This window comes from Heptranchias perlo, chromosome 19 (assembly GCF_035084215.1).
Source record: "Heptranchias perlo isolate sHepPer1 chromosome 19, sHepPer1.hap1, whole genome shotgun sequence".
Classification (NCBI taxonomy): domain Eukaryota; kingdom Metazoa; phylum Chordata; class Chondrichthyes; order Hexanchiformes; family Hexanchidae; genus Heptranchias; species Heptranchias perlo.
In genome coordinates this window covers 32,230,780-32,255,010 of record NC_090343.1, presented here as the reverse complement: position 1 = coordinate 32,255,010, position 24,231 = coordinate 32,230,780, and the positions used below count along the sequence as shown (strand labels likewise).

The window sequence follows — 24,231 nt, the reverse complement described above, 5'->3', positions numbered from 1 at the left end:
AACTGGTCCGTGGGTACTGAGTTTTTGTAGGAAGTCTGTAGTGTCGCGACAGAAGCTGGGGGTTCCCTGTACGATGGGTTTCAGGATGCCCTCGATGTATCCGGAGAGGTTCTCACACAGGGTTCCGTTGCCTGATACGATAGGACGTCCGGGTGTGTTGGCTTTGTGTATCTTTGGGAGGCAGTAGAAGTCTCCCACGCAGGGAGTACGTGGGATGAGAGCGCGTAGGATGCTTTGAAGGTCTGGATCGAAGGTCTTGATCAGTTTGTTGAGCTGGTGGGTGTGTTCTTTGGTCGGATCTGCGGGTAACCGTCTGTAGTGTTCCTGGTTGTCCAGTTGTCGGTATGCTTCTTTGCAATAGTCCGTTCTGTTCTGTATGACGATGGCTCCTCCTTTGTCTGCTGGTTTGATGACGATGTTGCGGTTGGTCTTGAGAGCGTTGATGGCGTTGTGTTGTGCTCGGGTGACATTCTGGACTGTCTTCTGAGTGCGGCTGATGAATCTGGCATTGATGTATTTCCTGACAGCTTGAGCATACATGTCAAGCTGAGGGCAGCGACCCTCCGGAGGAATCCAGTTTGACTCTTTCCTCTTCGGAGGAAGCCTCCGAAAGCTTGTGAATTTCAAATAAAATTGTTGGACTATAACTTGGTGTTGTAAAATTGTTTACAATTGTCAACCCCAGTCCATCACCGGCATCTCCACATCACTCTGATTGGAAGAAGAGCAGTAGCATCAGAGAAACAGTTTCGGCCAACCTCAGAGAGCTGCAGTTGTGGATCTGTGGAGATCACAAAGGAGGAGGGCTGCTCACACGTGTCCTTACTCTGCCCATAGGGTCTATAGGACCAGAGTCACCCACCTCTAGCTTTCCAAGGAGCAGTGTGTCAGGAGTCTGCATTTCTCCAGAGAGGCTGTCACAGACTATTGCAGTCTCTTACAGCAAGACCTGAAACCTACTCTCCCAGTCTGTGGCAATAAAAGTAACTATGGCCTTCAATTCTTTCACCTTGGGCTCTTTTCCAGGATGCAGCAGGTGACTGATGCCCTCTTGGCCAAGGCCGACCAATTTATAACATTCCCCAATGAGCGAGCAGCCTTCATGAACAGAAAAGGCATCCAGTCTGTTAATGTTCACTTGGTGAGTGATCACCACCAGTGCATTATACGGGTCTGTGCCCACTTTCCTGTTTAACCACATACTGCGCTAGTCCTCCACCCCCTCACTCTTTAACCCAGCTCAGCTCAGAGATTGACTGCTTGGGAACAGGGCTATCCACTTTACACCTGGCTCATGACACCTTTACGAAACCCATGCTCGCAGGCTGAAAGGAGATACAACCTGAGCCATGGGAACACTGGAACCATCATTGAGCAGTCCATTGGAATGCTGAGGGCAGATCATTTGGGAGGAAAAGGTCAGAGGGGATAGTGAAAATATAACAAGGAGTGAGATTGGAGGGAGGGATGGGGTCAGAAGAAAGTGAAGAGAAAGAGGGATCAGGAGAGGCATTGGCATCCAAGACTCATTGGAGCTAAAGATCCTTGAAAATCAGGTCCCTCTCCTCTACTCTGAGCATCCTGCACTAATGGGAGAGTTTTCAGAAGCTGGGCTCCTAAAATTGGCAGCTGTGTCCTTTCCAGTAAACCCTGCTCCTGCTTACTTGCGCTCCATGTGCAGACCCTTCTCCCTCTATATCACCTGTTTCTGTGCTGGCTCTTGGGAGGGATGGATCAAGCTGTGAAGCCGTGAAAGGTGCTATATAAATGCAAGTTCTTTATTTCCCCCTCTCCCCTCCCCCAGTGCTGTTGCTGGTAATGGAAGTGATTGTGGTAACTGCATACTATAGACAGGAACTCCTGACCACAGTATGCCTTTTCTAATAAAACCGTAAGGGGATCTTGGGTTGCTCCAGTCTCATCAAATGAAAGTGCCCCCTTTTTAGATGGGCACAACTAATAAGATACTAAAAGCATAAAACAAAGGATAAGCAGCGGCTGAAAACTCTCCCATTCGTGCAAGATTCTCAGAGAGGAGATGGCCCTAATTTGCAGGATTTTTTTTTGTCAGTTAAAAAGCTGATGGTTGTGTGCAAAGCATTTTTTCTTTTTATTTGTGCTACTGAAAGTTTCTGAGACCTGTGCGACGATGCTGTATAAATGTAAGTCTTTCTTCCATCGACTGCAACTTGGCGTGCAGTTTGTTGTAAGCTCACACATGTTATAAACGCGCACTCTGTCCGGTTCGGGCTGTCAGTCGGGGACACTTTAATCCCTCCCCCAGCTGCTGGAGGGTTTGTTTCAGGCGAGGCACCAGCTTCCTGTCGGAACCTCCAACATGGCAAGTGGGGAGGGCGCTGAGCGGCGGCGGCGGGGCGACAAGTACTCGGTGCTGCTGCCCACCTACAACGAGAGGGACAACCTGCCGCTCATCGTCTGGCTGCTGGTCCGATACTTCGATCAAAGGTACCCGGCTGCGCAGTAACCCGGCGGTGGAAGGGACAGCGAGCGACGAGCTTTAGCCTAATCCGGGGCCCAGCAGGGGACAGGCGGGACAGGCTGTTGGAAAGCAGGGTGCGTGTGACGGGCCTGGGCCTGGGAGGGGAGAGGGGGAGAGAGAGAGAGAGACCCTGGAGACCGACCGACCGACCGCTGCCTGTCACAGACAGGGACAGGCCCTGGGGACTGCTGGCACAGGGTGTTGAGGGTAAATACAGTCAGAGACCGTCCAGTAGGAGAGGGAGAAGGAAAACTGCTTCAAATAAAATCAGAAAAAAATGCTGCAAATAGACAGCAGGCCGATTGGGAGAGAAATATCTTTTAACGTTTGGGGTGTGATCCTTCCACCAAGATCTTTCTGAGGTGGGTCCCATCCAAAATGTTCAACTATTTTTCTCTTTTAGATGCCGACTGATATTAATGGCCTTTCTTTTTATTGAATCTTGGAAATGCCTTGTCATGGAAGTCAAATGGTCACGGGTGGAAAATATATGCTGTCAGGTTAGTCAAGTACTGTATCGCGGATTGCTGGTTGATTTACTTTTGATGCGAGGCAGGGAGACAATTTGTAGGGTAAATTTCCTGTGCCTTAAATGCTCACCCCAAAAGATCGCCTATTGGAAAATGTCCCATAAATGGGTTGTAGGGTCCATGACAGAGTGGATTGTACATGTACAGTGGAAGGAACAGACTTGCCTTGATGGGTTAATTGGGTTTTCTTATTCCGTTTTCTTATATGTGATCAAAAAGGTTGACCGATTGCAAGCCCATTTAAACGCATGAAGCAGTGTTTATTTCTCTGACTGATATACACGAAAATAGATTGCATTTGTAATTTGAGAGTCTTGCTCTAAATGAACAATGCTTGGCAAATCCATAAAATATTTTCTAGACCAAGAAGATGCAAAGATGGTAAGTACATACCAGAGAGGCCATTTAATCTATCTTGCTCAATGTTCTATAGAAACCTATGATTCCCCCATCACAGCATCTAATTGCTTCTACTACACTACCCAAAAGACCATCCCAGGTATTTCCTGTTATCAGTACTGAACTTGCCTTTCACCAGTTTGTACCTATGTTTTCTCTGTCCTGCAGTTGTAGTTTAACTTGTCTCTCTCCTCATTAAGACACTCCTTAAAACCTACCTCTTTGACCAAGCTTTTATCTCCTTATGTGGCTTGGTGTCAAATTTTGTCTGAGCCCTCCTGTGAAGTACCTTGGGACATTTTACTATGTTAAAGGTACTATATTAATGCAAGTTACTGTTGTTGTTGATTAACCTTTTCTATTTCACGTAGTATCTTGTATACCTATGTAATAGCCCCCCTCATTTGCCTCCTTTCAGGGCTGGAGTGCAAGGTTTTCTAACCTTTCCTCATGACTCAGTTCTCTGACAATAATGATTAGCTTCATGGCTGTTCTCTGCACCACTTCCAGGCTTGGATGCTTTCCTTATGCTTTGCTGATCAGAACCAAAAGGATCTAAATGGGAGCTGCTGTTGAGTATTTTATAGTGGCTGCTATCAGGTTTACATTCTATAGTGTCCTTTCCAGACATTACTGATTTTGATTTCCATATCTCAACAGTTAGTCCTCTACCAGTGTCTTGATTCAAAATTGTAAAGTGATAGCATTTCAAAAATTTAGTTTTCAATTTCAGTTGCTCTACCAATATCATTGGACTTTTGCTGTAGAAAGAACAGTATTTAGTACCTTACGTGTTAATATATTTCAGAAGCACAGGGATGTTAGCAAGAAGTAATCTTAGTACCGATCACCAATCTCAGCCATGATAATGCATGCTGTACTCTAACCTTGTGTGCCATGTGACCTAAAAAATCTGATAACCTTGCCGCTCCCATAAGGTCCACAGACTCTGGTTTTGTGGCATTCATTGAGGGAAGAATTTTGCCCAGGACACTGGATGAGTTCCCTGCTCTTCTTACTTGTAGTGGGAACATTGCAGCAAAATAGCATTAGTGTCAAGATTATTTATTTTAAAAAGGAAGAAATAACACAGTATCATTGGGTCATATAGTCGTACCTCTTTACAAGAAAAACCTACCATCAACCGTATCACATGATGTATCTTTTTTTCTAGCTGTAAAAGTAAGAATTGTGAGTCAGTTTTTGTATTGTTCCTCCAAAGTTGTTTAACAGGACTGTTATGAAAGAACTGGAGGACTGTTTAAAAAAATTGTTGAAATTGCATAACCTCAACATATGTGTACATGACATGTATTTTGATTTTCTCTAGTAATATTTTAAAATATTTGTATATAAACATTCTGAAAGTCCTCCCTTAGTCTTTTCAAAAGAATTTATGATGTTCAGTGGTTTCTTTGTATAGTGTGTCGTCACTAGGACTTTAATAAAGTGCAACGGCTGCTGTGTGACATTTTTATACTTTAACTGCAAAGTATCATAGAAACAGGAGTAGGCGATAAAGCCCTCGAGCCTGTACCACCATTCAGTTAGATCTTGGCTGATCTGTAGCTCAACTTCATTTTTCTGCCTTTGCTCCATATCCCTTGATGCCCTTATCTAACAAAAATAAATATAGATTTTGCCCTTTCAAATATGGCTTGTGTCAGAAGAGAGCATTTTGAGCTGAGTAACATTAGGGTGGAGTACTGATGGGTGCAGGTCTGTATCACAGAATAAAGGTATTGGCACAACATTAAAGTCTACTTGCTTTTCCTCCTCTAAACCTAATAGTTGCTTGATTTTTTTTAAAAAAATCTTTGTACTCAACAAGGTGATCAAGGATCTTAGTGCTGGAAAATGGAACACCTTCAATTTTGTCAGCAATGAGCACTCCCAGGCCAGTAAGACTTCCTGTGCTGCAGCCCAAACCTCAAGTGAGCACTCCCCACAGCACCAGTTTTTCATTTGCTATTCTCTGAGTTAGTCCTGCTTTAATGCTGACCTATATTCACATAGGAACCTTTACAGCCAACAGAGAAGACACTTTCATCCCATTAGTCAGGGCTGGATTTGAACCCAGGTCCCAACAATTCAAAGCTAGTGGCTAACCCACTGCACCACCCAGTTCCCCATATACACTGTTTTTTATATTTGCAATTTCATGTGAAAGGAGTATCAAACCTCTGCTAGTATGATGTTGCCAATGTAAACCATCCACGAATAAAATTTATAAAATTAATCTGTAAAGATTTGGCTTTAAAATGGCTTCCTACTGGTTTTGTACTACTGCAAGCAGCGGGTGGCCGTATATTGTTTTTCTTTTCCCAATAAACGCGTAAGAAAGTATGGCAAAGGCAACCTTTTTCCAAATGCAATGCTCAAAATAAATTTACAAAAGTGTCAACTCTATTTAGATGGTAACAATCTCACCTCCTGAGATTAAAAAAAAGTTATGGTTCCAAGCCCCACGCCAGGATTTGAGCACTTGATCTAGACGGAGACCTCAGTGTAGTACTGAGGAAGTGCTGCATTGTTGGAGATGCAGTCCTTTAGATGAGATGTTAAACAGAGGCCCCATCTACTTATTCTGTTTGTTTAATATGTATGTTAAAGATCTCATGGCACTATTTCAAGAAGAGCAGGCAGTTCATCCATTATCCTGAGCAACACTTCCCTAAATGAACGCCACCAAAAACAGATTAACTGGTTAATTATCTCATTGCTATGTGATTTTGCTGTACATCAGTGGTTCTCAAAATTTGTGTATGAGGGACCCCCTGGGAATATTGACACTTCTAGATGCCTTTTCCTTAACTTCTGAAAAACATTGTTTTCCACTGAGTAGCAAACAATGCTATCATTGCAGGAAATGTTTTATTAGTAAATAGCAACAGAATTAAGTCAACAAAAACAGGAAAAAAATATAGAAGTTTCATGACACTGTGTGTGTGATATGCCCAGCCCCAGATAGAGCGAAATCTAATAACCTTGCAGATTCCCTAAGGTCCACAGACCCCAGTTTGAAAATCTATGAAAATAGTTTCCATGTTTGCCTACATAATATTCATTACACTCAAAGGAATTCATAATGTCAAGGCTTTGATAGCTTCAGAAACATCATAAAGGAATATATAAATGCAAATTTTTCTTACTTAAGAATGTGAAAATTCATGCAAAAAGAAAACATTAAAATCTTAAATTTATGTGCTTAGGAAGAACTGCTACAGTGATTGAAGTAGCGCCATTCGTGTGTGTTTTTTTGTGTAAACAGTGTTGTTATTCAAACTATTGTGGTGGAATTAGATTGTTTACAATTACATTGTCGCAATTAGATTGTTTACATATGGGTTTCTCTCTTTCTCTCACCTCCTTGTTAAAGTTCTGTCACTTGCTGGTGTAAATAACTTTTAATACTTTATCATTAGTATATGTCAGTCTTAGCTCTGATTCAGAAGATTGTGGGTTCAAGCCCCACTTCAGAGACTTGAGCATTTATTGCTACTCTCTGTTTCCTGTCTGTTAACCAATTTTCAATCCATGCCAGTATATTACCCCCCATCCCATGCGCTTTAATTTTGCACACTAACCTCTTGTGTGGGACTTTATCAAAGGCTTCTAAAAATCCAAATAAACCACATCCACTGGTTCTCCCTTATCTATTCTACCAGTTACATCCTCAAAAAACTTCAGTAGGTTTGTCAAACATGATTTCCCTTTCATAAATCCATGTTGACTTTGTCTAATCCTGTTGCTATTTTCTAAATGCCCTGTTATCACATCCTTTATGATAGACTCTAACATTTTCCCTACTACTGATGTTACGCTAACCGGTCTGTAGTTCCATGTTTTCTCTCTTCCTTTTTTAAATAGTGGGGTTACATTTGCCACCCTCCAATCTGCAGGAACTGTTCCATAATCTATAGAATTTTGGAAGATGACAACTAATGCATCCACTATTTCCATGGCTACCTCTTTTAGTACTCTGGGATGCAGATTATCAGGCCCTGGGGATTTATTGGCTTTCAGTCCCATTAATTTCTCCAGCACTTTTTTTTTACTAATACTAATTTCCTTTAATTCCTCCTTCTCACTAGTCCCTTGGTTCCCTAGTATTTCTGGGAAGTTATTTGTGTCCTCTTCTATGAAGACAGAACCAAAGTATTTGTTTAATTGCTCTGCCATTTCCCTGTTCCCCATTATAAATTCTCCTATTTTTGACTGTAAGGGACCTACACTTGTCTTCACTAATCTTTTTCTTTTTACATACTTGTAGAAGCTTTTATCGTCCACTTTTATGTTCCTTGCAAGTTTACTCTCATACTCTTATTTTTCCCGTCTGAACCAATCTCATGGTCCTTTTTTCCTGAATTCTAAACTGCTCCCAATCCTCAGGCTTGCTACTTTTTCTGGCAACTTTATGTGACTCCTCTTTGGATCTAATACTATCCTTAATTTCTTTTGTTAGCCTTGGTTGGGAAGAGAAGTGGAGTTCTCCCAGGCAACATTTATCCCTCAATCCACACTACCAAAACACATTACCTGGTCATTCATCTCATTGCCATTGCCTATATAGCAACAGTGACTACACTTCCTTAGCTTGGGATGTCCTGAGGACATGAAAGGCACATGTAAATGTACGTTCTTTCTTATAAGAGTAAGTGTAGTCTTCAGGTGAAGTAGGGTTAGATGGCAATAATGGGATGAGGGCATGCAGATGTAAACCAGTCCACATTTAAAAGACATGCATTCTGACTTCATTTTTATTTTTCTGTTATAAATTCCTATGTCCACATTTATAATGCAAACTATAAATTTGTCACACCAATTACACCCTCCCAAAAGTTTACATAGGCAGTTTCCATCATAAATGTGGACATACGAATATATAATGGAAAAAACTAGCTGGAAATGCATGCAGACATAAGATTTTTATATTATTATATTAATATTTGGTTTCTCATGACATTGCTCATGGTAAGTCAGAGAATACACTATTTTATAAGGACAGGACTATTATAGCATGTAATGCATAATGTATTATTTTGATGTTATTATGATCTGTCCCTTTTAAGGCCACAAAATCTAATAGGATTAAATAGACACGACCTGAGGTTAATTAGAAGTTAATTGCTGTTGGCTTGTCTTTTGAGTCACAGGAATTTGTAAATTGCTGATTCCTTGGAGGAACAAGTTTGTGAAGGTCATAAGTGGATTTCCTTTTTCAATACTTCTTTGTTCAGTTAAGATTCAAATTCCAAATTTCCTCTCTTCGGCTGCCAGCGGAATGAGCTGGACCACCATTTCTCTAGAACTATGATTAACTCCATTCTCCAATTACATGAGTCTGATCCTGCCAGTTTTTCTTTCCAATCCTCTTGCACGAGATCTATAGGTGCAACTACATTCTCATAAAAAACTGATAAAACTTGCCCAAATTTGGATAAAACTTGCCCACTGAGAACAGAATGAGTTCAAATGACAGTCAAGAACTTGAACTCTGGTTGGGAAACTTTAAGAGTTATGAGGCTATTTCAGGATGATCTGAATTTTAATGTACAATATCCAAAGAGTCCCATCACGAATAGAAACTCTTCCTGACTGAACACACTGCTGCTATGGACTGCACACATTCCCACAATGCAACATTACACTAAGCACAACAAACAAAGTTAATATCTATCATAAAGGCTGCAAATCCAATTTGTCATTCCAAAGGATAAGCAGAGAATAGTAATCATGTGCCTTGGAGATGTTAGTGACAGAGAACTAATAGCATTAGAGTTAAACTAATGCAAATAATGGAAGGATTTGTTTCTTACCTGGGCTGAAGATACCATCTCTTCCTATCTAGCCTAAATCTCCCTCATCACCTTTAATACAGCTTCTTCCACGAGTATGAATCTCCATATGTATAGCTACACTGGCGATAACGAATAAGAGTGCAAAACAGAATAGTATTCAATAAGGGAAAGAACACTTGTGTTTGCTTTTCAGTCCTATTTCAAATTGTAAAAACAAAAAACATCTTCACATAATTTTGCCAGATCTGTAAACACAGGAAAGTAATCCATGTTATTCTAATGTCTCTCTCACTGATCCCTTCCACCCTGCTGAATTGACTATCTTTAAGAACACCAAAGTGATGCAGCAATTCACAACAGAGCATATAGGCATCTCCTACAGTGCATTGTTACCATTAGTATTCAACTGGCAAATGTTCAGTAGAGCTTTCGACATGGGCAATTCCCCAGTGCTCCAGGATTGCAGCTGATTTGAGATGTCTGACATAGCATACCTGATATTAGACACCTGATATTTCCATGCTTAATGATCCCAATCTGATTCAATCCCTCTATTGTTACAGTTACTGGCAGCTGTACATTTTCTGCTTGCATCAAACATAAGTGCAACAAAATCACACCTGATTCTACTCCAGTACATCAGCAACGAGAAAGGGAAAAAAAAAGCCACCTGTGATTAAGCATACTGCTGATTCACCACTAAACAAAACAACAATCATGATTCCCATATTGCAACATTTCCAGAAAATTGGCTTCAATTTCAAACACTAGCTCCTCACCTGAAATTTAGAAACGAGGAAGCCGAAAGTTGTAAATTTGCCCTTTATCTCACCATGATATGTCTTTTTTTAAATGGATTTTTAGGTGGAAACAAAGTGATGTTAAATATTAAATTAAATACAATTGTTCTGGGTGTTAAAATTAAAACCCACACTTGGCTTTCTAGCAAAAATATTAATACATAGGTGGTGGAGGAGAGAGCGTATGGCAGACTAAACCTGTACTTTTTGAAACAGACTTCCACAAAAATACGAACAATATGCCAAATATGAAAACTGTATATGACAAAAAAAGTATGATTAAATGTGACAACAGAAAGTGAAGTAGTGCAGACAGAAAGTGTGCACAAATGTAAGACCTTCAACATATTAGATAGAAAGATGAGCAAACTTCATAATTGACTTCCCCATACCAGACAGTGACTGTCTTTCACAGATACATATTGGGTTTTGTTTTGATGGTAAATCCCTAGCAATTAGAAGGTTGATTAACACCTACAAATAATTTGGCCTAAAACCCAGTTGGGACACTTTTTTAAACTTATTGTTACAAATTAATTATAGCTATTGACAAAAATACTTTTTTGATTGGTAAACCATACTGCTATCCTGTTTTTTCTGAGACATTGTTCTGACTCTTTCTGTCATAATATAGTCTCAGTTACAGCAACACTTTTTTCTACATCAGTCCACTGTCTTTAGCTACTGATACCGTTGCTATTGCTGCATATATGCAATACAACTATGCTGATGGGCAGCAGCCAGCAGTACTTTTAATTGTGTAATAAAAATGGCAGGCATTGGTTGTTGTGTTGCTATGGTCCCAACATAGCAACCAGTTAGAGCATACACATCTCCAGATGTGGTAAAGCTGAATAATAGCAAGCACTAAGTCTGTTTAAACAAAGAGAATGACTAAATGGATCCAGGCACAGGTATATGAACAAATTTCTCCAGACATCATTTTCAGTTTTCTTGTTATTTTTAAAACCCTTTTGAATATTCTGTTTCAGACCTGTGAAGTGTATTCCTGTATGCATAGACGTTTATTTAAACATTTTAAATCATTAGTAATAATGTAATGATAAGCTTTTTAAAAGTTAATCATTTTTTAAATTCAGTTTTTAAAATCTTATTTTTTGAGGGTGACTTTATCAAAGCGATAGATGTAAAGTGCTTGAAAATGGAATGCTACTCCATTTTGGCCACCCACTGTCACATCAAGTGCTCTCCGTTCAGGTACAGCACAGGTTAGATGCAGGGCAAAACTCCCCATACTCTTCCACAACCTCAGAAGAGCGCCTCAACTGCACCAGTGTGGCATTTCCACCACACCCTGACATCTTTGAGGTTTTTCTGAATGAAGCTGTCAATTAGACCCGTTGTGGATCCACATGCATCACCCTAATTCAATGGATAGGTTGGGGAAGGGGGAGAGATAGACAGACGCATACACACAGATTATAGAAGGGAAAAAAACTTTAATACGGGGTCTTAGAGGTGGAAGGACACTGCCTCAGAGCACAATGTCATTGAGTTGTGCTGTTTTCAACAAATTTGAATTAACTTTCACACCAATTTCCATCTTTGCCTGCAACCCCATGTGATCAAATAGTAGATGGATGCTCAAAATATCCAATTAAATGCACCTTCTGAAAATTGGAATACTACATGTCTGAGGTTTGTCACTACAATTTTTCTGTGATATAGTCAACTCTTAATTCAAAGTTGTTTTTTCCTCACAAAAAAAAATAGAATTAGCCATAGTACAAATTAACCAATTTTAATGAAACAGCACACCAAATAACTAAAAACTGCCATTAAACATCAAAGCAACTATATTTGAATTTACATAATTAGAACTTGAGCACTGTACAAGATGCACAATAATAGTTCAGTCACTTTGTAAGAGTTCTGTGTTTGTAGTTTGCTTCCTGCCGATAGCGATAGCATGTTCATCCACAAAATTTTCCACTTAGTGCTGAGAAAAACTCCATCTGGATATTTGGCTTAATTTCAGTCACCAGCCCCAACCATAACCATCAGCATTCACTTATTAATTGGAAGGCATGGTTGTGGTGAGAGTTGGTTTCTCTTCCTTTATCTGCTTACTGGATCCACTCATTTGGGCTTCTTCCTCACTCTCAATCCCACATCTACGAGCATATCCTCCCGCACAGCATCAAAAGTTTCCATGTTGGTCAGCAATCTGGCCCTCAGGATTTTGTTATCAGTATTGAAATGAATTCAAAACTTGCGTCTGCCGGCAGTCGCAACAGCACTCAAAAAGGTTCTCTGCTTCAGTCAGTCGTCGGTGCCTATGTGGAATCCTCGGCTGTCGTATGCAGTTGCTTCAACTGCTGCTGGGATGAATTTACAGTGCTAAAAACAATTTGCAATGATTCTACTTTCAGCTCCTCCCAAGATGAGTGGACCATGTGGACTGCCTGCAGAATATCCAATGAAAATGGCAAACCAGCATCATGCATGGCAATCACTTTTTGCACCAAACATTTCTTTTAGTACTGTTTCATATTATGAATCACAACAGCATCCATCGGCTGGATCACGAATATCACGTTGGCATGAAAAGTACTAGCTCTGGAGCGTTTGCACATGAATCCCACACTTGTCAGCTGTCAGAAAGATGACTTTCTTGCCTTGTGATACCATGCTTCGCAGCCATTCCTGTCAAAGAGCACCAATCATCTTAGCCTTTTTGTAGTTAAAGTAAGTTACAGGCAGAGCGACAACACCACAAAAACATGGGGAGGGCGTGGTTTGCATCCCTGATCACCAGTAGTGTTCTTTCTTCCTCAGGTATGCTACCTCAAACCATAACTGTACTTTGCTACTTATCTTTTTTTTCCCCCACCTGAGCAATTTTCATCAATGAAGCTAGGAGAAAGGGTGTGGTTCACCAGCAGTAAAGATGTCTTCAGGCTTATGATGAAATACAATTTCAGGAATTTTATTACACGCCCAGATGTTTACATGGGAACATCCTGTAGACCTGGACTTGATCGCGTGATGGTTTTTGAAGCAGCTGATCCATGATGCAGGAGCAGGGCCAGTTTAAAATTCTTTGGTGAATCAATTTGCCTTTGACATTAGGACAAGTTGCAGTGTGCAGCCTCTTCCTTTGGTTGAAAAATTCTTCTGGTAGATCAGCGGCAATGCTCTTGTTTTCGTGTGATGGGAGGGATATTAAATTTTTGTGCCACAACTTTCTTCATTTCTCCAGGTTGCTCCTCCACATATTTGATCTTGTATTCTTCCTCAATGGTAAGGGGATGGTACTTCTCGCTAACCATCTTCTCAAATTCCTCTCTTGATTTGACAATGCATTGCGCAGAGGTGGCAAGTGCTGTCAATCTTAAACACCTAATATTGATCATGGGGTTGAATTCGAATTAAACAGTGCATTTCACCGATGAGGTCCTATTTGAATTTGGAAGTTGAATTAAAGTTAACCAATAATTAAAATTAAGAGGCACAAATTAAATTATAAACTTCAATAGATTTTTAATGAGAGGAATATATGTGATTTTGATTCAAATTAACAGACAAGTTGAATTAAGAGTAGATTATTAGTTTTAGGACATCAATTAAAATGGCACCAGTTCTACTTGATCGTAATTTCCATAACTGTTATACTGATTAGAATAGGAGGAGCTGAGGTTTGTCACTTATATAGAAATATAGTGTTGGAACAAGCAAGTCTATTAAAATGACTTCAGACTCAGTTGGTTGACAGTTTTGTTAAATGTCCTTTTATGCAGCTGTCCAGCTGTGTGTTTTCTTGTTGGAAGTGGCAAGGCAGTGACAGAAGTTTCAAATCTTTTATCAGTTCTTATCATGTGTTTTTGTCCTAAAATAAGCTTCTGATTCAAATATTACTTACAATGATACATAGCTGTTATAATTAGTGTCACTGTGTATAAATGTAGTTTCTGTAACTCAGCATACTACAAATTACACTAATCCATTTCTGTGATGCATACAATGCCATTACATGTTGTGGGATAGCATTTCTCAGACTGCAATGCCGAGTTTCATCATAAAAGTTGTTCACATTTATTCCACTAGATTGACAATATTAAACCATTTTGCAACAGAGATCAGTTATGTACCTCAGATTTTCTTTGGCTGGGTACTAGCAGATGGGAATAATATTTTCCACACTTGCCATGCACAGAGATGAGGGCAGTTTAATCCAGTTGGGTTCTCTTATGGAAAAAATAAACCATACTTGGTTTTATTTTCAAATTTTAGTTGCAAAATTCAGTGTTTTGATTCCGTCACCTTGGAGAGGGTGCAGAAGAGATTTACTAGAATGATACCGGGGATGAGGGACTTCAGTTATGCGGAGAGACTGGAGAAGCTGGGATTGTTCTCCTTGGAGCAAAGAAGGTTAAGGGGCGATTTAATAGAAATGGTCAAAATTATGAAGAGTTTTGATAAAGTAGAGAGGGAGACACTGTTTCCACTGGTAGGAGGGTTGATAACCAAAGTGAACAGATTTAAGATAATTGGCAAAAGAATCAGGGGGGAGATGAGGTGAATTTTTTTTAGGCAGCGAGTTGTTATGAACAGAATGTACTGCCTGAAAAGGTGGTGGAAGCAGATTCGATAGTAACTTTCAAAAGGGAATTGGATATATACTTGAAAAGGAAAGATATGCAGGGCTATAGAGAAATAAGAACATAAGAAATAGGTGCAGGAGTAGGCCAATCGGCACCGCGAGTCTGCTCCGCCATTCAATAAGATCATGGCTGATCTGATCCCAACCACAAATCTAAAGAACACAAGAAGTAGGAGCAGGACCCGGCCACTCAGCCCCTGGGCCCACTCCGCCACCCACAGGGCCTTGACCGATCCGAACTCAGCTTCATGTCCAATTTCCTGCCCGCTCCCCGTAACCCCTAATTCCCTTTACTTCTAGGAAACTGTCTATTTCTGTTTTAAATCTATTTAATGACGTAGCTTCCACAGCTTCCTGGGGCAGCAAATTCCACAGACCTACTACCCTCTGAGTGAAGAAGTTTCTCCTCATCTCAGTTTTGAAAGAGCAGCCCCTTATTCTAAGATTATGCCCCCTAGTTCTAGTTTCACCCATCCTTGGGAACATCCTCACCGCATCCACCCGATCAAGCCCCTTCACAATCTTATATGTTTCAATAAGATCGCCTCTCATTCTTCTGAACTCCAATGAGTAGAGTCCCAATCTACTCAACCTCTCCTCATATGTCCACCCCCTCATCCCCGGGATTAGCCGAGTGAACCTTCTTTGTACTGCCTCGAGAGCAAGTATGTCTTTTCTTAAGTATGGAGACCAAAACTGTATGCAGTATTCCAGGTGCGGTCTCACCAATACCTTATATAACTGCAGCAATACCTCCCTGAATGGCAGGGGAATCCGACTAATTGGATTGCTCTTTCAAAGAGCTGGCACGAGCACAATGGGCTGAATGGCCTCCTTCTCTGCTGTAACATTCGATAATTCCCGGTGACATTCTTTAGGGGCTTTTATATCAAAAGTTCCCCAACAGGAAGGAAGTGCTGCACGTTCGCCACTACTTTTTGATGGCTGCTTGGAACTCAGGAAAAATCAGGACCTGGATGGGTAAAGTTTGCCTCCTTTATACTGTTAGATGCTGGGGGCAACTATACTCTTCAATCCTGTTCTCTTCTCTACCTCTTTTGCTGGCCCCCCCCCCCTCCCCCCTCCCCCCTCCCACTCCCAATTTCCTTGTACAAATGCAAAGGCTGGAATGCTGGAAGTAGCACCAGAGATGAGATTAAAAACTTATGTCTGAACTGCAAATCAACACGAAGTTCAGGGCTTCCAGCCTGAAGGCAATGTGATGTGGCAACAGATCAAAATTCTGATCGGCATCGCAGCATGAATACAATAATTTAAATTAGAAAATACAATTGTTGCTCATTATAGCATTTCCATAGTGTACCTTCCTCCTACGTCCTGTATTATACTAAACTAGTTACTGTGCTTTCAGAACCCCAATTCATGTACTCAAATTACTGTAATACAAATTAAATCTTGATGTGATAAAAAGGTGATAGGTTCTGGCTATCACTCAAAGATAACATCTAAAAAATCATGTAATGACAAAGTTTAAACATGTACTATATTAATCTGCAGTATGTGAAATTTGATCTTGATTCACAATTTGAGCCCAGGGATTTTTTTAAAAAAGAAATTTATTAGCCCCATGGTCATTGAAACATGCCTACTGAAAAATGCAATATGATTAGTCATTGGCAAACTTTAAGTATTGTGAGCTGGGGTTTTAAGATTTTTTTTTAAAAGAGAGGGATCAACTTTGAGTTGTTAATTGCATAGCTCCTGACCGTTACATATACTGTAGATCTCCAGACAGTTTAGTTAATATTCTGCCACACACACAATGTCTAAATCCATTGAAACTCCTCTTTTCAACTTGATTTTCTATCATTAACGTGTTTTCATGCAAAACTTCTGCTATTGAAAGATGGTTTCAAATCGTGAACCCAAATACAAAGTCTGGGATCTGCACATTTGTGGTGCAGTGTAGAATACCAACTCTACTGAACTGAATATGTGCGAGTCTGCACCAAAAATCTCCATTTCCAAATTATTTTTGATATCCACTTTGTTAAAACCTGAAAAGATGTAGCTTAAAGGAACTCTATTCCTTAATTTGGCATTGCTGGCAGTAGACTGTTAATATTACAATAATGTACTGAATAAATATTTAACATTACCTTGTAATGCTACACAGGATTCACTCAATTTTCCCTAACTGACTCCTGTTACTTTTCAACCACCCTGTCTAAGATGTACTTTGTTATAACATGCCATTTGGCTGGTTCCCAAATAGCATGTTCCAGCAGGAGTCTACTGTAGTTAGTTGCACAAACAGTTAGATCACTCCATTATATGAGCCCCATTCTTTCTATTGCTAACATGTGCTAAAAACCTACATTAGAAATAGTGTACATCCCAATAAAAATGTCATGCTACCTGAATATTCAGAGTAGCATTCAGGATTTTGAAAAGCAGCTGGTTTGTATTAAGACAAATATATATTAGCAGTTAGTCATCTGACAGCATTAAACCACGAACTACAGTTTTGCTGTCTGTGTTTTCTGTAAGTTAAAATATTGAAACCCATGGCATAATGGGTGAAAACTGTGTGCTTTTGCTTTCTGAAAAGTGACAGATGCACTTTCTTTTATTGGCCACATGTGCTCCTGCCAAACTCTCAATTAATTGTCTTTGTCTTTGTAGTGAAAGTGGGCTGCACAGAGGGGAGGCATTACGGTATACGATGTGGGCAGTCAGAAAGATGGAGTCTGCGGACTAATTTGTTTCATATCAGAGCCACGCAGATACGTCAAACTGTGTACACTTCACTGTATTTAACTCGTTTCCATATGGGGTATGACAGTATAATACAGTGCAGTTTTTAAGTCTGATAAAACTTGACTCGAAATTGCTACATAACTGTAAACATAGAACTTTAAAAGTTTTAACTGTTTCATCTCTTTAATTATCATGTCTGTTTAGCCTTTGAATATAGCATCTTTTAAATGCAGACTGGTTTGAGTCCACAACTCCCCATAGGAGGAGCCCTGGTTGCAACTTAGCACTGGTAGAGGCATTGCCTGGAGCTGACGCACTTTGTCAAAGTGAGGTAGCGAAAATTGAAGGGCAGGTAACCCAGCAACTCTGATGAGCATTCCAGCCTTTAGTTACGTGGCAAAATTGACCAAGCCCTGAAAGCAACTTGGCTATCTGCCATCTTAGTCAGAAAACGTGGGACCTAAAATGGAGGAAGGAAAACCATGGGAGGAAAGTAGTTTTTTAAAAATAAACTGATAGGGTCTGAATCTCAGTTGTGTTCAGATCTAATTGTTTAGATTCTTGTAGATTGAGTAAACGTGTACCCCGAGAATATATAATGTGGCAGAAAGAGAAAGATGAATTACAAATAGAGACCTATAGTGTTAGTATTGGGATGAGATTCACTCTGTGTTACATCTATGTAACTGGTTACATTTTCGCATCCATAATCCTTCTCAGCTGTATTATACTTTTGTTCCTTAAAAAATAAATTTACCACCATCTAGATGGGGTGCAGATTCACAGGCACCAAAAGCCTTCTACTACTACCCAAGTAACCATTGTTTGTTTGTGAGCCTAGACAGAAAGTGTCAGCAAGCTATTGTACTGTGGAGAGTACTGCAGTCAAAAATGCCATCACCGGATGTTCACACAAGAACTTTCCACCAGGCAGACACTGGCAAGCAATTAGGAGTAGCAACTGTATTTTATTTCTCCTTCCCTCCCTCCTCCCAGGCATGGAACACTAAAGCTAGTTGGAACAACCCACCCCCCCCTCCCCTCTCCACACTATTTCTACTGAGGTCAGCTAACCAAGGACTTTAATGGTCTACAAGGTTCAGTAACAGTTGTGTTACATTTACGCACTTTGTTACTGCAGTGGTGAATTTTTGTAAGCTTGTACGGTTGAAAGATTATTGAGCTTAATTTATGCGTCTCACATTTGTAATCTATTATAAGTAGAAAGAAGGAACTTGAGTTTTATCATGTGTTCATGATTTTTTTTGAAGTGCAGTCACTATTGTTGGGTTGGAAAATGTGTAAGCTAATTTGTGCACAACCAAGTCTTACAAACAGCAAATGAATGGATGAATGAACAGATAATCTGTGGTTGGTACAGTTGTTTGAGGGAACACTGTTGACCAGGACACAAGACAAACTACCTGCTTTTCAAAGAGTGATTTTTTACAAACATCTGAGCTTGCAAACAGGGCCTTGATTTAGCATCTGTTCCGAAAGATGCCACTTCCAGCTTTGCAGCATTCCCTCAGTACTACATTGGAGTGTCAGCTTAGATTATATGCTGGTCCAAAGTGTGTCTTGAACCCACAACCTTCTGGCTCTGAGGCAAGAGTGCTACCAAATGAACAAAGCTGACACTTGGGTAGAATCAAGTAGTGCTTTGCTTTTTAAAAAGAAAGTCAGCAAAAGGGAACAGTTTGAAATCAAAATGTAAGTAAGGAGGATTGATGCATGTGCTGGAGGTAGATGAGAATAGGTTAATTCAGATCCGTTTGTTCAGCTTCCTGATACAGTACATGAAGTCCATTCATTATGATCCAACATTTTTTTGTAAACTTTGACGATATCTTCCCAATTTTGTTCCATTGATATGTGCCACAATAAAAACCATTGTCATTTATTCAGCTCCTTTAACGTAGTAAACATCCCAAGGTGCTACACAGAAAAGAAACAGATGTCTAGCAGTGTAGAGTTGGAGGAGATGACCGAAAGTACGGTCAAACAGAGGTTTGAGGAAACTTTTAAAGGTGGGGAGAGAGACAACAAAGTGCAGGTGTTTGGAGAGGGAGAGTCGGGTAATGAAGGTTGAAAACTCCCTGGTTGATGATGGAGTGGAGGAAAGCACAAGAAGCCAGAGTCAGAAGACTGAAAGGCATGGTCTGGGCTGTAGGAGTTAAGGTTGCAGAGGTAGGATAGGTCAAGGCCATGGAGTGAATTGTAAAGGAGGACGAGTATTTTTAATTCAATGCATTGGGGAATAGGGAGCCAGTAGAGATGACAGGTGGTGGACGAGTGGGACTTAGTGTGCAACAGAATGTGGACAGTGGACTTTTAAATGAGTTTGACTTTATGTAGGGTGGAGCTAGAGAGCCTGAAAGCAGACCATGAAAGAGAGGCAGTGACAGAGGTTGGAGTGGTCAACACTGAGAGGCTGAGGGGGACAAGAATAATGCATCACAGTGCAGCCACGAAGGATATCATTGATGGCATAAGATCTGAAATGGGGATGTTCACTGATGATTGCACAGTGTTCAGTTCCATTTGCAACCCCTCAGATAATGAAGCGGTCTGTGCCCGCATGCAGCAAGACCTGGACAACATCCAGGCTCGGACTGATAATTGGCAAGTAACATTCACACCAGACAAGTGCCAGGCAATGACCATCTCCAACAAGAGAGAGTCTAACCACCTCCCCTTGACATTCAACGGCATTACCATCGCCGAATTGTCCACCATCGACACCCTGGGGGTCACCATTGACCAGAAACTTAACTGGACCAGCCACATAAATACTGTGGCGACAAGAGCAGGTCAGAGGCTGGGTATTCTGCGGTGAGTGACTCACCTCCTGACTCCCTAAAGCCTTTCCACCATACAAGGCACAAGTCAGGAATGTGATGGAATACTGCCCACTTGCCTGGAAGAGTGCAGCTCCACTAACACTCAAGAAGCTCAACACCATCCAGGACAAAGCTGCCCACTTGATTGTCACCCCATCCACGACCCTAAACATTCACTCCCTTCACCACCAGCGCACCGTGGCTGCAGTGTGTACCATCTACAGGATGCACTACAGCAACTCGTTAAGGCTTCTTCGACAGCACCTCCCAAACTCGGGACCTCTACCACCTGGAAGGACAAGGGCAGCAGGCACATGGGAACAACACCATCTGCATGTTCCCCTCCAAGTCACACACCATCCCCACTTGGAAATATATCTCCATTCCTTCATCGTTGCTGGGTCAATATCCTGGAACTCCCTATCTAACAGCACTGTGGGAGAACCTTCACCACATGGACTGTAACAGTTCAAGAAAGCGGCTCACCACCACCTCAAGGGCAATTGGGGATGGGCAATAAATGCTGGCCTTGCCAGCGGTGCCCACATCCCATGAACAAATTTAAAAAAACATTGACCAGAGCAGGTGAGAGCATAGAAACTGGGCTGAAGGGAGTAGTGGGAGAGGTGAGCATGGAACTGAGTGGCAACATTGTGTTCAAAGACCTTAAGAGGGGAGAGAGAAGCTAAGGTGCACAGCGTATTGTGTGGGAGAAGATAGTTTAAATGCTGTACAGTTGTTTTCAAAAATGTAGTATTCAGCCTGCTGAAATACTGTATTTTTCTGGTCTGACCAAAACGTTTGTAAACAATTCTTAGTTAGTTCTAATCACAGGGAATGAGGCAATTTATGTAAGGGAATCCATGTGAGGAAAGCAAGGAAGTTCTTAAAATGCTTGTGTAAATGATGGAAGTATTAAAAACACATGCTTCAATGGAGGAGTTAGACTTAAATACCTCTGAAATGTGGTTGGATCCTAAGGATGGTTCTGAAGTTTAGTTGAAAGCGTTCAGGGGGTTCTGAAAGGAAAGGTTAGGTCAAAAAGGAAAGTGAAGCTGTATTTGTAAAGACCATGTAGTTACAGTAAAGAGGGAGGATATTAGTCAATAGGAAGGAGCTGAAATGTTCTGGTGTAGCTGGTCCAAAGTTGATCCTTGGCACCTATAGTAGATGCAGTAGCAATGGTAAAGCTTTTTGCAGTTCTGTCAAAAGCAGAAAATGATTAAGGACCACCTAGGTCCTTCTGAGAATTTTAGCAGGGCAGGATATGGTTGAAATGCTGAAAGTTACTTTGCATCTGTTTTCACTATTGAAAATGGTACTGGATAAGAGCGACTCTATAGAGATAAGTGTAGAAATGGTCTTAGCTACAATTAATGGTTGATGGACATGATACCATTTAGCCCAAGGTGCTGAAGGAAAGGGAGAGATATGTGAGCCAAATGGTTCATACATTCAATAGCTCCTTGAGGTCTGGGCTAGTTCCAAAGGACCCGGGAATTACAGACCTATTAGCTCGCCCTTGATGGTAGGGTAGATGCTGGAAGGCGTTATAAGGGTTATTACTTATGATCATCTGAAGAGTTTGGCAGTTACTAAGGAATCTCAGCATGGTTTTCAAAAATCGAGATCCTACCTGATTGAATTTTTTGAGGCAGTGGCCAAATTAGTGGAAGATGAACTACACCTTGATTTCCAGAAAGTTTTACTTTTTCTTTAGATGTGGGCAATGTTGGCAAAGCAGCATTTATTGTCCATTCCTAGTTGCACTGAGAAAACGGTGGTGGGCTTTCTCCTTGAACCACTGCAGTCCTTGGTGTAAAAGTGCTCATGCGATGGTGTTAGTTAGGGAATGCCAGGATACTGACCCAGTGACAATGAAGGAACGGCATTTTATGTTCAAGTTAGAATGGTGCATGACTTGGAGGAGATGGTGTTCCCATGACATTGCTGTTCTTGACCTTTTTAGTGGTGACGGTTGTGGGTGAAAGAGGAGCTGTCAAAGTGACCTCAGTGAGTTGCTGCAGTGCTTCCTGTAAATAGTACTTACTGCAGCTTTAATGCCCTGATGATGGAGTGGATCAATATTAGTGGCAGGGATGCTAATGAATTGCTGTGTTCTGGGTGGTTTTGACTTCTTGAGTGCTGTGTTATCCAGGCAAGTAGTGAGTATTCTATCACACTCCTGATTGGGATTGGTGGTCAGATATTATGTTAGATAGGAAAATGGTTGCAAACTTGTGAGCAGAGGGTCATTATCAATGGGAGTAGTTCTACATAGGCCAGGTCAAGAACAGAGTTATGTACGAGTTTACGATGGGGCCTTTGTTGTTTATAATCTTTATTAATGATTTGGATAAGCACATTAATGGAATCATCCACAGATTTGCAGATGACACAAAAATGTGCACGGGAATTGGGATTTAGACCAAATAAATAGGTTGCAGGCCAACTTAGATAAGGTAAGGTAATAGGCCCATGTGCAGCAGATGTTCTTCATTGTGGATCAGTGCAATATTATGCATTTGGAGTTGGGATAATCAAGGTACATGCACACAATGCAGGGGTACTTGCTAAAAATTACAGAACAGGAGAAGCATCTGGAGGTCATAGTTCATAATCATTGAAGGCCTATAAACAATGTGACGAGGCCATTGGGAAAGAAAATAAGGTTTTGGGTTATATTGCTAAGACTATACAATATAAAACTACTATACTTGAGCTGTACAAAGCCTTGTTCCAGCATCAGTTGGCGTATTGTGTCTAGTTTTGGTCCCCACACTTAGCGGGCAGTATTGAGTCTGCGGAGAAAAATGGAGAGGAGAGCAACTAAAATTATACCCAGTCTTGAGGCTTGCTTATCAAGGTAGGTTCAAAGAGTCGGGGCTATTTTCATAGAGAAACATAGTCATGGAGAAGATAAGATTAAGGTTTTTATAATGAGAAAGGGATTAGAATCCGTTGAGATGGATTCTTTTGAGACGACGGGAGAAATAGAGATGCATGTATAAAACGTAGATAAAGAGTTAGGTTAGACATTAGGAAGTATTTCTTTTCACATCGTCACTGCGCTCTGGAACAGATTACCAGAGCATACGGTGAGTATGGATTCTCTGCGGTCCTTCAAAAAAGGAGCTAGACATCCTCCTGAAAGAGGAGGACATTTTCAGATATCGAAGGTAAGTTGCAGGTTGGTTGGGTATTGTAGGATTTATGCATTACCATGGTTTCCTGGCGCTTTGCTTGATTGCCTTAGAGAGTTGGAGAGGAATTTTCCAGAGTTTTTCCTAAATTGGCCTCATGTTTTTTTGCCTCTCCCAAGAGATTGCATGACTAATGGGGTGGATAAATGATGTATGTGGCTGTACCTTGTCTGGATTGGATGGACTTGATGGGCCAGATATTTTTTTTGTAAGATCTTACAACATTATATATGCTAAACATTTATAATCGGCAAAATATATATAACTATAATTATTACAATTCCACTTATAAAAATTGTTCATTTTGATTTTAATGAAACCTAAGTTTCAATTTCATGACCATTTCAAACAATACACAGACCCTGATTCTAACTCCAGGCAGATTTTGGGATGGTGGGTGTTGAGGTGAGTTGGAAACTCACCTCCTGATCCAGAAATGAGGATGGGTTATTTTAACTTTTTTTGCTGGGGGTCTCGCTTTTGGGAAGGGGAGAGTCCGGGGCATGGGTAGCGTAAGCTATCTTTGTGGGGCCCAGAGGAGCATCCCAGCACCCCCTGGTCCCATAAAAGAAAGAAAAAAATATACCTTTTTTTGCCCTCTTCTGGGGTTGATCTGCTGCGATTGGTTCAGCCTGGTGGAAAAGCCGCTGTAGCTTCCCTGCTCGAGCCTAGGTCAAAATTGCAGTTGGTTCTCAATGATGTCATCGAGACCCGACATGCAAATGTAAAGAGGAATCCCTCCAGCTTTTTACAGTTGAAAAAATCTCTTGTCTGACTGATTGATAAAAATTGCTTTTTTGCTATGCACTA

At 40.8% G+C, this 24,231-nt stretch overlaps 1 protein-coding gene across 1 annotated transcript in view; it reads left to right on the top strand.

Annotated features, from left to right (window-relative positions):
* Positions 1 to 2,310: 2,310 nt before the first annotated feature.
* The window catches only part of dpm1 (dolichyl-phosphate mannosyltransferase subunit 1, catalytic), a 58,922-nt gene continuing 37,001 nt past the window's right edge, over positions 2,311 to 24,231 (top strand). Inside the window, exon 1 of the mRNA XM_068000595.1 lies at positions 2,311 to 2,466. Coding sequence (XP_067856696.1) covers positions 2,339 to 2,466 — 128 coding nt within the window. The 5' untranslated portion in view covers positions 2,311 to 2,338. The remainder of the gene's footprint in view (positions 2,467 to 24,231) is intronic.